The sequence below is a fragment of the Anticarsia gemmatalis genome, chromosome 1, assembly GCF_050436995.1.
Source record: "Anticarsia gemmatalis isolate Benzon Research Colony breed Stoneville strain chromosome 1, ilAntGemm2 primary, whole genome shotgun sequence".
Lineage (NCBI taxonomy): Eukaryota > Metazoa > Arthropoda > Insecta > Lepidoptera > Erebidae > Anticarsia > Anticarsia gemmatalis.
In genome coordinates this window covers 14,939,749-14,953,047 of record NC_134745.1, presented here as the reverse complement: position 1 = coordinate 14,953,047, position 13,299 = coordinate 14,939,749, and the positions used below count along the sequence as shown (strand labels likewise).

At 37.2% G+C, this 13,299-nt stretch overlaps 1 protein-coding gene across 1 annotated transcript in view; it reads right to left on the bottom strand.

Annotated features, from left to right (window-relative positions):
• The window catches only part of Corin (corin serine peptidase), a 103,677-nt gene that overhangs the window by 21,975 nt on the left and 68,403 nt on the right, over positions 1–13,299 (bottom strand). The window contains exons 8-12 of the mRNA XM_076129649.1: positions 10,714–10,846; positions 8,592–8,744; positions 4,869–5,087; positions 3,503–3,644; positions 2,854–3,083 (exon numbers count right to left, since the gene is read on the bottom strand). Of these exons, the coding sequence (XP_075985764.1) occupies positions 2,854–3,083; positions 3,503–3,644; positions 4,869–5,087; positions 8,592–8,744; positions 10,714–10,846 (877 nt within the window). The remainder of the gene's footprint in view (positions 1–2,853; positions 3,084–3,502; positions 3,645–4,868; positions 5,088–8,591; positions 8,745–10,713; positions 10,847–13,299) is intronic.

Sequence of the window (13,299 nt, the reverse complement as noted above, 5' to 3'; positions counted from 1 at the left end):
CTATTGACAACTGGCTAGCTATCGAGAAATTTCCTACGAAAACCCGTTCAGCGTTAGCGTCAATTTTAAATGACAATCTCTCGATACTCAAAAATACCGACTGTATAGAATCGCGCTAATGAAAGTGTAACACGCAGGTTTCAACATGTAAGGTATCGAAAAGTTCAATTTTCTAAACGACTTTTGTAGCTGATTGTACAAACAACGCTTATTTTTTTCTCCACACCGAGTTGTTTTAACGGATGTTAGTTTCGAATTGGTTTGTTACTTAATCTTGAATGTTTTAGAATTACAAGTCTTTTTAAGCGAGTGGTACTGTTTACAATTAAATGCATGATACATGATACATTTAATGTAAGTCGCATGTAACAGGGGGCAAGTCTATCGGCGTTTACCGTGATCGTCATCCAACACCAGGCTACTATTGAAAATATTCCAATCATTCAAACATTTAAAAAAGGCCTACTGAGACCAAAGAGGCAATACCTTAAAATTATTTATTGTAATCTGACGTATCTGTACTACGTATAACATGATTAAAACAAAATGGTAATACAATATTATTATATGCCTGGATAATTTCAGTAGAATATGTGCGCGGATGACACGTGACAAATATCAGTGGTCAGTGTTATGCGCTCATGGTCGAAAATGACGTCACTTCTCAGGAATATCACATTCCAATGTTGTTGTTATGACAATTAATATGCGATGAATATTTTGATACCAGTTGAAAAATATTTTGCGTTTTTATTCCTAAACCTCTATTCCATTAGTGCGAATTTCTACAACTACTAAAAAACTTTTGACCATTGAAAACCATGGAGATTTTTTGTAAAAAAATTTGATCAGCGTCTCTAGCGGGCGCAGTAGGAACTATTCATACAGTACTTTTTAAATGTGAAATTATCGATATTCGATAACACCGACTGTAGAAAATCACGTTACTGGTGATTTTTTTTTTGGAGAATATTAAGTATTATTAAACTTTAACGTACGAGTTAATGCATAATTGGTGATTTCTAACTTTCTATATCTTCAAAAAAAAAAAAAACATTTCCAAAGCAGATGACATATAATATGGAGAGTCTGTGTCGCATTTTGTTTTCGAGTATACTTACTTAGAGTAGACCAGAATCAATCAAAAACCAAAGTTGTTTGAACCACCTTTACTGAAACTTTTACTTAAATATCTGAATCGCTTTCATCCCTATCAAACATCGTACAAGCCTACAAAACCACTGAAAGTAAAATCTTCAGAAAAAATAGTATTCAAAGAAGTACTTGAAAGCTTTCACGAAACAAGAAGGTTCAGCGGATAAGTGAGTCGGATCAGACGCGGTGTTTGTTCAGCGCACTCACGTATACGACACACGACACACGACACACGACACACACGACACGTACGACGCAAACGACAATCTACTACAATAACACTCAAGAAATAACATGTAGATTTAACGCTTTGTATTTCATTTCAGGGTTTTTTAGTTGCTTTGTTTTTCTTGATGGTCTTGGTAATAACTTGCACAGTTTTACGAGTGGGGTTTGAAGCAACTAATGCAGCTTGACATCCTTGCCTCAGTCATGCAATCTCCCGGCAACGTTAAAGAAAACACTAATATTGAAGAAAATAATCTCAATGAAGACTCACTAAACCAAAAAATATTCACACATCACAATATGTTCCCCCGCGATAATTTCCGCATTAGCTAGAAAACGTTCCACAGTAAAGACCTACCTACAGTGATTTCCAGGTGCGGCTTAAAAGCCCGTAATCATAAGACCGTTAAGGTAACGCGATCACATGCAACGGTGAACTGTGCGCCATAGCCGGGTGTAGCCGGGTGTAGCCGGCGCTTAGCCCTGCGGCTATTAGCCCAATTGCCCGCCGGCGTATTTGCCGGTACGCCGATGCGTTTCATTCGTTTTGTGATACGAATACTGATGGACATTCGAGTGAGCAATTTTCAGAGTGGATAACCAGTTTAATAGATTGATTGAGAGTGACAACGTAATAGTTTTCTGATGCACGAGGGAAATTAAGTTTTAGTGCCAAATGTAAAGAATTGTTCGCTAAAATTTTAAGGAGCAAAAATATCACTAATTAAATAAATGGACATTATAGATATACGGTTTCGAGTTAAAGACCTGCATTAATTTAACTGACAAGTACTTATATTTTTAAAATGCTGGCGCGGCTTTTTAATCACTTTTACGAAAAATATAACTAATATTCGAAAGGAAAGGAGAAGATCTTTACCAATAGGTTAAATAAAATATATTTACAATAAAATAATATTATAAAATCAGCAGACATGATTCTACATCATGATCAGATTAAACTTGCTATAAGCATGTTGCAAGTTACCGAGTGACAAAGTTATAAAGTTACGTTTGTACCGTAGCGACCACGTGGCGACTGGTGGCTTCTACTTGGACACAATACTGAGATTACAGTTACTAACTTACGCTTTGACCGGAACTTCCGACTACGCGCTTTGTACTAAAGTCAAACACCTAATCATAGTTAGGTATACTATTTAACGTGGAAAATGGTGTTTGATAAAATTTTTATATGATATCAAAGTAAGAAAAAAATCGGAATTTGTTAGTCCAAATAACGCAAAAATGTTGAGGTTTATTAATGAGATGTCATAAGTCCAGTCCAGATTTGGTTTAAAAAATTATTCCCAAGATCGAAATTGGAGTCCCAAACATACAAAGCATATTATGATAGAATCTAGAGCTCCTAGAGAAGAAAGCAGCTGCAAGAGGTCCTGTAACGGTCACTGCATAGGAAACAATTTTGAATGAAGCAGTTTTTGATTCATAAATTTGTGAAAGACTCACCATAGTGATTGCAGACTAGATGCACGCGCGGCGAGTTGGGCCGGCACTGCCTCAGCTCCTTGAGCAGGCCGCCCTGACTGCGCAGGAAGGCGCGGTACGTCTGCGCGGCGCCGTGCTCGTGCGCCCAGCCCGCGCGCGGCGCCGCCGTGGCGCTCACGTTCACCGCCGCCTTGATGCTGCTCGGCGCTGGACGAGATTCGTTCAGGACTGCTTGGCTCTTGTTTAGGACACTGTGCGGAGAAAATGTTGACTTAAAATTCTGAAGAACAGAGACTTGTCTGCCAAAATGCTGGATGCTGGTTAATTGTAGTCTGGCGTGTGATGTGTCGTTTCAAGTTCCTATGAAATACGTCGGTTTTGGTCTCTTTTAAATTAAGGTTCATAATTACACACTGATCAAACACTGGTCTAAAATGAGAATAATCTTAATTAAACAATTCAATTAGTTTCACGTTAAACCACCGTTTAATCATGAGCTAGTTTGGAATTTTAGAGTTCAATTAGACACTACCTCAAATCTGTTTCAATTTAATTCCAATTCCATTCAGTAAGCCGGCTGGTTTGCGAAATTTCTTTTCACAAAACAAAATCTCAGATCAGATTTATAGATTCTAAGATCCAGGTCTAGCTGTATGGAAGAATCACTTACGAGTATCCAAGTATTGAGCATAACTTAGTGGCAGTGTCATCATCCAAGGTGTTGATGCAGGCGGGGAACCAGGAGTGGTTGGCTGCGCGGTACACCTGCAGCTCACCGCGACCGACGTCACCGTTTGCTTGACTGAGCCGCACTGTACAACGAACAAGTTATTTGAGTAAGTATATGACAAATTACTGCCTCATTTTGTTAGGCTTGCTCTACACATATTCTGTTCAATAGGCAATAATCGGCCTAACCGGGTGCCAAAGCCGAATATGTGTAGATGGACCCATCGGCACCAGCTGAACAAATAAGTCCTGCCGGTTTTGTTGTTCGATAAATATTGCCGAACTAAATAAGCGTGTAGCAAGCCTTCGTTGTCAGTTTACCCATACTTTCGATTACATTTCTACTGGGACCATGGGTTGTATGCAGCGAAAAGAAGTTTTGAATATCTTTATTCAACGTGGGATATTTTGGTTATGTAAATTTCTTGTTTGTGCGTAGATCTTCTAATTTTATCGCTTGGCAAGAACAAGCTTCTCTACACATAATGATTTGAAACTGAGAATTGCACTGAGCTTGTGATCGTTGTTAGAGCGAGAAATTGGCAAATAGGTCACACGATTCAAGTAAAATTAAGTTACAAAAAAACATAAATTATCCTCAATTTGTAAGTCATACGGGGTTCAGTGCCAGAAAATACGAAAAAAGGAACAAAACAAAAACGCGATATTTTTCACAAAAGCCTTTACGGAGAGGAATGAAAAGACAACTGTTTGGCACTCAACCAACGTATTTAAACATAAACTTTGTAGTTTAAAACTGAAACTAAAGTTGAACAAGTAAGTTGTGTGAGTTAGTACCGCGGAATATCGAAACCAATAGGGTTATTAATTATATTAGTTTCCCAGTAATGGGACTGGTGAAGCGTTTGAATATCGTTAATTACCGATATTACCAGTACCGGGAAAATGTCTGCGGAAAGATTCTGTTATTATATTTCTCCTTATTTCGTTATTAAATAAGAGTTATTCAAGGCAGAAATAGCATTTTATTATGTTTTTTACACTTTCCAATTGAAAGACATCTATTTATAATGCTGTTTATTACTGAAACATTATGTCATATGAAAACTGATGTTTTCATCTGAATCTCATAAATGAGAAAATGGATTCTTATCATGTATTTCCGAACTTGTTCAAATCGTTACTAGATAACAATTATTCTAAAATAAAATCAAATATACACAGGTTGGTTGTTAATGTATCTAAGTATGTATTTATGAGTATATCTACAAGCTCTGCTTAGTTTGGAATCAAATGACTGTGTGGGAGTTGTCCAATAATATTGTTTTTTTTTTAATTCTACTTACAGCAATTCCTCTCATCCTGTCCCCACGGACAGTCCACCTTCCCATCACACAGATGCGCCTGTGAGATGCACCGCTGGTTGCCACAGTGGACCTCTCCACTGCGCTTGCACACGCGGCAGTTCAGTTCGTCGGAGCGGTCGGCGCAGTCCACGTGGCCGTCGCACCGCCAGTCGTGGGGGATGCAACGCCGAATGTCACATTGGAAGCCGGTTGGGCAAACTACGAGAGAAAAAGCGGTTTAGGTTTTTGGTTCACAGAAAAAACTTGGTTTTGTAACTAGTTGGTGGTGAAGACTTCGTTTGTTCTTTCCAACGTGAAAGTAATTACTATTCAATTTCAAGATTGTGTAGCCTATTTGGCTATTATACACAACAGACCAGCTTGCTATCTTTTAAACTACGACCATTGATAATGCGTAGAAGATCATAAAACGGTAATTACCTAACACATTATAACATCAATGTTATTAAGGCATTGTCACACTTTGCAACGTAAAAATAACTAATCGATCGGAAGATTGTGTAGACTATTTGGCTATTAAAAACAATAGACAAGCTTGCTTACTTTCAAACTACGGCTATTAATAATGCTTAGAACCCCCTGTAATGGTAACTACTCAGCACATAATGACATAAACGTTATTAAGAAATTTTGGATAGATTCCGTATTAATTAAGGCGGTCACACTTTCATTGCGAGAAAAAAAAACAGGAAAAAACTTATTCGTGCATTTATTACCAATCACATCAAAAGATATTAGCCAGTATAACGAAACTGTAATACACTTATTTTCGTAATGAATGAATTAATAAGCTCGGCTGAGGGTCTCTCACAAAAGGTCAAGATAAAGATTTCCTTGAATGGACATCGCTGAGAGAAATCAATAACAAGTTATAAATAACCATGAAATCTGTACTGTATAAGATATTCTTGATATTTGATAAGAAGAATTTTGTCTTCGTATACTTTTATTCAAATATGTTGTTCGCCACTTTGCACTTTTGACAACCAACTAAAAGTCATTTGTAACACTTATTTATAGCGTATTTTTGTCAAGTATCTATGTTTCCGATTGAGAAATTAGTTCTATTTAAAAAAAAATGCATAAATCGTAGTATAAACTTGTTTTTTCTTCATATATATCTATAACGTTCTCAACTTGTTATGTCAATTTTGATTCATGATTTTCAAAGTCAATCAATTCCATAAAGTCTATGGAAATCATTCAATGCTGCAGAATATATAGGGTCTTCTCATAATAGCTGGTAATATTTTGGGAGGTGATACTGCCCATGAATCTGATCACGAATCCGAAAAAAAAAATTTTTTTTGGACAACTTATTTTTTTGCTTTTCTGTAGTGTGAGTGAGCGCTCATACACGAACACATAGAAGCGCTCGTCGTTACACGGCCGCCGCTTCGATGTGTGCGACCGCGACCGAGCGCTGTCAGCTGACGCCGCGAGGGGCGGGGACCGCGCGCGGGACGTTCTGTCTTAGTAACAATAATAAATACAAACTGATACTGATTTCCCATAATACTTTCAGTCTTGGATTGGCTAGCAACTACATGATTAACGTAACTGTCTAATTAAAGTAATTGTTAAATTACTTACCTACGCAACGTGTAACACTTAAATCTAAATTACAGAAAGCATAACTGCGAATCTTATTTACGCACTGATAACAATTAATTACGCACGGGCATCAGACACTACATACCTAATTTTATCTTTTTAACGTTTTACGACACTTTTTGCTTCCTCGTTCTGATTTACTTTCACGAACACACGAATTATTAACAAAAATAAACAAAAACATGGTTCATTCACCAATTACCGTATCACACCGCGCACGCTCATGATCACGAGCGACAATAACAAATCACAGTTCAGAAAGGTTTTGGAAATAACAGTAATAACAAGCTCACGCATTGACAAAGTTCCACCGGACGCGCGGACGTCCGAACGAAAGCGATCCTTAATAGGTACTAAGTTGTGACATACGTATGAAGCAAAATAAAATAAATAGGCAGTTAGGGATGGACCCAAAAACTTAATTACATTTAATATTGATATTTATTTTTCCTTAATAACTTCAAATCAAACTATCTGGAGACTAACATTGAATGAGAAGATATTATTTCTATTTTAATAAAGATAACAAATAGCAAACGTTGGTTCAGTATCGATATCCTCGAATATTTTTTAAGTTTTTTTTTTCGATTATGATTCATACCTAGTATTATTACAACAATAAATCTGTGTCCTCTTGGCCTGCGTGCAGCGTGTAAATGTTAAAGATAATCTTAGGTAGGTACAAATAATACATTCAGATGGTTTCTACTGTTTTGATAATAAAGTAATGCATTTTTACCGATATTTCCACATTTGAATGTAAGCAATAGAAACAAACATCACTAGCGCGGCACGACAAGACAACTACAAAGCGCACCGCGCGACGCCGCCAAACGATCGGCTCTCTTTGTCGGTGTTTATGCTGTTGAATTTCGCCCTTTGTCGGCATGATTTAATATGCCATGTTTTTATTTTAAAAAATAGGTAGTATTATTTAAATTAACCAGTTGGTAAGAATTTATTGTGCGTGTTGGTGGTGTCGTAAAACCAAGTGCTTAATCCCGATATGTGAGTGTCAGTCAGTAAATTGAGTCAGCTGTTATCAGTAGCTAGACGATTTTCGTACTTTTTTTTTATTCTGTGAGTTTGTGCGTAGTGTCGCATGGTTGTTTGTTTGACGCATCTGTAACGAATCTCTGGCGATACGCCGTACGCTATTTAGGTAAGTAATGTAACCTTTTTGATTTGTTTGATTTCATCATTCATCAATCATTTGTGTATTGTCGTTCGGTAATCAGCCGTTAAAAGTAGGTAATTGAGATTCGTAGTTATGATTTCGTCAATTTATGTGTATGTAATGTGGGATGGTAATCCTATGTTCGATGCAACTGTATTCAAACTCTCGCGATACGCTACGTTCTGTAGGTTAGTAATTTAACAATAACTTAAATGGCATAGTTACGTTAATCACGTAGTTGCTAGCCAATCCAAGACTGAAAGTATTATGGGAAATCAGTATCAGTTTGTATTTATTATTGTTACTAAGACAGAACGTCCCGCGCGCGGTCCCCGCCCCTCGCGGCGTCAGCTGACAGCGCTCGGTCGCGGTCGCACACATCGAAGCGGCGGCCGTGTAACGACGAGCGCTTCTATGTGTTCGTGTATGAGCGCTCACTCACACTACAGAAAAGCAAAAAAATAAGTTGTCCAAAAAAATTTTTTTTTTCGGATTCGTGATCAAATTCATGGGCAGTATCACCTCCCAAAATATTACCAGCTATTATGAGAAGACCCTGTATACGAAAGTATCATTAACTAGGACAAATACCCTCCTACCAGGTAAAAATAAAATGTAAAAAACACGACGTGAATAACAAACAAACAGAAAACATCGTGAGGAATCCTTGCAAGCCTAAAATTTATTTAATACATTTATTGAGGGCATGCAAAATCCCCAACCCGCACTTGGCCAGCGTGGTGAACTCAAGGCCTAACCCCACCCTCATTACGGGAGGAGACCCTTGCCCAGCAGTGGGACATTAATGGGTTAAATTTATTATTTATTATTATTTATATATGTACCTCAGAAACCGGGAACAGATGCTTTTCTAACCTAAAGTTACCATCTTAAATTAGTGTACAACTCACTTGGCATAGCATCCCTGAACCTCGCCTCCGTGACTTCTCGGTTGCCGAGACAGACGTCAGTGTCGGTGGACTCCGGGAAGATGTCACACTGCAGGTAGTCCGGCATCGTCAGACCGAACACCTCGAGGAAGAAGCCGCAGCGTCTCATGGTCTCTGTTGGACAAATGTAACATTTTAATTCACATCAGTAAGGGGTCGAGGAAGATAAACGATATATATCTCTACTGCTATCGACTATCGACAACCGAACTGTCATCGAGAAATTTTGTATGAAAATCTGATCAGCGCGTCTGACGGGTGTCGTAGGAAACATTTTGGCAGTACATTCTAAATGTCGAAATTCCGATAACTAGCCGGTTGTCGGTAGTCGATAGTGGTACAGAATCGAGGTACTGAATAGGTAAACTAAATGTAAGTACCTCAAAAACCGGGTTAGATTGTTTTGTATTATCCGCAGTTTTCAACACTCGTAACTTTTTAGGTTTTTATCGTTGTATTGAAACGTAAGGCATTCCAAGGTATGTTAGCTTTAATTCCCGTACTCTTTTCTATAATCGTTAGAAATCACATAACTTGTTTTTTTACAAACTTGTTACCACGCTGAACAAATTTTCCGTTATTTGTCTTCATAGTGTCGCGAAATCACTCGGTACTTATCGCCGTGATATAAATAATTCTTATCAAACAGTTTTAAGGGGTTCGTACCCAAATGGTTAAAATGGAACCTTCTTACCAAGATTTCGCTATCGTGACCAGACAGTGAGACAGTTGAAATTTCACAGATGAAGACAACAAATATAAAAAAGCAGTATATGACTATATATCACATATATTATATTACACATATGTGATTGTCAATAGTTAATTAAGCAACTCGATAATGGTAGATATCGTTGCTTGCTGCCTGCGATATTTTCTAATAAAATGCCCTTACGTTTGGTAAAACACACTGAAGTTCAATTAAACCGTGCAGATGAGATACGTGTCGGACTATCGGCATATTGACTTTAACCACAGATACTCGTTAAGGAGTTCGACAACTCAAACCTTACGTTAACTAAGTTGGCGAAACTAACAAGTTTGATTACGATTTGATTGCTACCCATTGCTACCTTGTTTAAATACGCCTAAACATTTAACTGGGAAATTGAGAAGATGTATTTGACTTTATTGGGAATGTTTTAAGGTAACTTTTGATTTTAGGTCGTTATGGTTTTAATACGATTGGGCAAGAGACACGAAATGATCTTAGTCACTAAGACACTCATTACGAGAGGATCCAAGCATTGCAGTGTAACCGGAATTAATTTAACTCTGGATATTATAAATTTTAAAATAATTCTAAAAACTAACATTATTTATTCGATTTATATCATAGTTATCATAGTTTCCATATTCATAGGTACAACACGTGAAATTTTCGTACACACGAATAACCACAGTTTCGTTAATTACAGGTATTCTAAACCAAATAAATAACTAGAACCGATTAACCAAAATCATGTTGACATTTAATTTTGTCTGTTTGATATTTTGTCGCAGCATTTGGTATTCAGTCAAAACCAACAAACTATTTTAGTGATCCAAAAAGATTTATGTTATAGTATTCAATTTAAAGTGTCCAAAAACACCCAGTGCATGAATAATTTACAACCGTTTTGTTTAAAATCACTGAACGGAGTTTGATGAAATATCACTGGCGAACAAAATATTTTATTTTCACATTTATTTGTTGCAAAAACTGACATCTCACTTTTGGAATGAATGGATTTAACAAATAAAAATCGCTGGAATTAATATTGTTCTACGTTCTGTCATAATCTGTATAATTATTTGAAATAATATAATGTATGTACGAGTATATTATATGAGATCACAAATCAGCTTTCTATATTACTTACTGACTTAATATAATCATTTATACCAGCAACTACCTAGTTTGAATGACTAAACAATATATATATATTTTTTTACGTCAATGTAGCAAGGTTATCACAATACAAGTAACTTAAACAACATTATGACCAAGTATTCAACTACTAAAATGCATCCTAAATAATAAATATGAGGTAATGCGTTAGACCTTCAGCTAGATAAAATAAAAAGAAACTCTTGCACTCACCTTGACACAAGCTTCTACAAGGCCGTACCATGTGTCCGAGAGGTCCACACTTGGGTACGAACAGAGAGCACAGGAACAGCGCTGTCAGATCGTAGCAGCGCACATCTACTACTGCTTCGTAGACTTCCAGGTCCTGGAGAAAACATACCTTGTTAGAAACATTATTATTTTCTTAAGATGAGAAATCGTTATTGAAATTTCAGGCGCTCATAGCCAATTGCGCTCACCGGTCGGTAAACGATCTGTGGCTTAAGCAAACCTTGGCGCGGTCATTCCATTGATGGGTGGCCGCATAGTGGTATTTAAATTGGGCGTCTTCGTGTCTCGGAGGGAGTTGTTGTCAATAATAATTAAGATAACAATCGTTAAGCCACGTCAAAGGTGAACACTAACCATAGGAAGAAGATTGATAATTTTCTGTCACGGATAATTTTACAATGCATAAAAATATGAATGTTATTTTCCATTATTCGACATCTTGTACTAAAGACTGTACTGTCGGTATTTTCCAGTTAGCATGGATATTGGATATAAAATGTTAGGTGGGTACTTTTGGTATAATATTGCATGTACGAAGTTTTACGTAATACCTTTTACTTATTTTGCATAGCTTTAGGCAAGAAAAAGTAATAAGAGCCTAGATTTTTATACAACTTATCAAAATAAAGTGTTATTTTTTCCAAAACATTTACTTTCAATAACACACGTACATCTGTATCACGAACAATGGCTAGATGACATCGCTGCTCGCAGCTGGTTTAATAAACATTGCTCGTTAAGATCGTCTGACGTTGATGGCTCACGCGCCCAGCCCGCATTGTTTCCGCGACAATGATGGATTTGCGAAAGGGTACTAATGATTATTGATGTTAACGTCGCGTTACGAACTACTGTTTGTGTGGTTGATATAATAGAATGAAACTCCTTTTTGGGTTCGAAACTTTCTGCTAGTATTGTTTTACTGCACTTGCGTGTTCGAGGCGCCCATGGCCAGTTGCGATAGGTAAGCGATCTGTGTGTTAAGCTAACCTTGAAACGGTCATTCCATAGATGGGTGGCCACATAGTGGTATTTAAACTGGGCGTCTCCGTGCTTTGAAGGGCACGTAAATCGTTGGTCCCGATGTTTGTCAATTAAGATAACATTCGTTATAAAAGCCTCCACGTCAGAGGCCTCCGAGCGGCTTGAACAACTTTGACATTAGGTTGACCACTAACCATACGATAAGAAGAAGACTGCACTTGTTATGACTTCAACTTCAGTATTTGGGCAGTTTATACATTAACGTTAAGATACATCAGGCTATCTTGAATAGAGTTTCTCATAACACACGAATAGTTGTCTAGATTGCATTTGAACCACGGCTGTTGCCACCAGAATGCAATATTAAGCTAGCTAAGACAATTACGCGAGATCGCATTAGCCAACGTCTAATACACGCTGATTATTAACTACCTAAAGAGAAAGACAGAAATTTCACTTATAAATAACAACTCAATTAAATATCAAAATAGCAAAGAATATTGTTCTTTCGTGAATAATTTAATTACATTATTTTGCTTTCGCCATTTCTTTTATTAAAAGTTATTTATTTTTACCCACAAAATGTCATCTTTACCTTCTCCCACAGGGTTCATAGTCCGTCACCGTTATAATATTCGTATGGAACGATAACATAACCGAAGGAAGGCGTGCCCTGACATTCCACGGAGAGATTATCACTGGCCGCGCACACTACACTAATTAATTGGCTATAAGCCCCCAGATCTGCGTCTAGTGGGCTCTCGATCAATTAATTTTCGTTAAGAGGATTTCTGAACTAAGTTGCATGCTCTTATCGCTGTGAATAAGATTGTCAAATTATTATTTGAAGCCTTAAAACAAACTTATTGTCACTAGCGCTTCAAATTATGACAGGGCTCTTGCACAGCATAAGCTGTAGCTCAATTATTATTCTCTATTACTATCGACTACCGACAACCGATTTGTCATTGAGAAATTTTGTACGAAAATCTGATTAGCGCCTCGGACGGACGTACTTTTTTGGCAGTACATTCTAAATGTCAAAATTTTGATAGCTAGCCGGTTGTCGGTAGTGGATAGTGGTACAGAATGGAGAATGTTACTAGGTATGCCAAATCGCTTGAAATTTTGACACAGTATAGCCTGTGTGTATACATATAAACTAGTTTTTGTTTTAGTCAAAAATACCAACTAGTTTTGATTTTATAAGCATTCAAAGTTTTGAAAAATATCGAGTCCCGCTAACAGCCGCGTGAGCGGCTGTGACGTCATACTACTTTACCGCGCCGCGCGGGCCGCGTCCCGCTTAGTATTAAGTCGCCAATCGTTGTTGTAGGTGTAATAGCTTGCGTAGTATTTTGTTGTGTTTTCGTCCGCTTATGTATAAAATAACTTATAATAATAGTAAATACTATTCGATTAATAAAATGGATTAAGGATTTTAAAAAGGGCAATCGGATAATGTACCTAAAATAAATGGAATAATGGTTGCGAATTATTTGTGAAACAAATAGAGGTTTTGTTGCTTCCGAAATCCTACTTAATATTATAAATTTGAAAGTT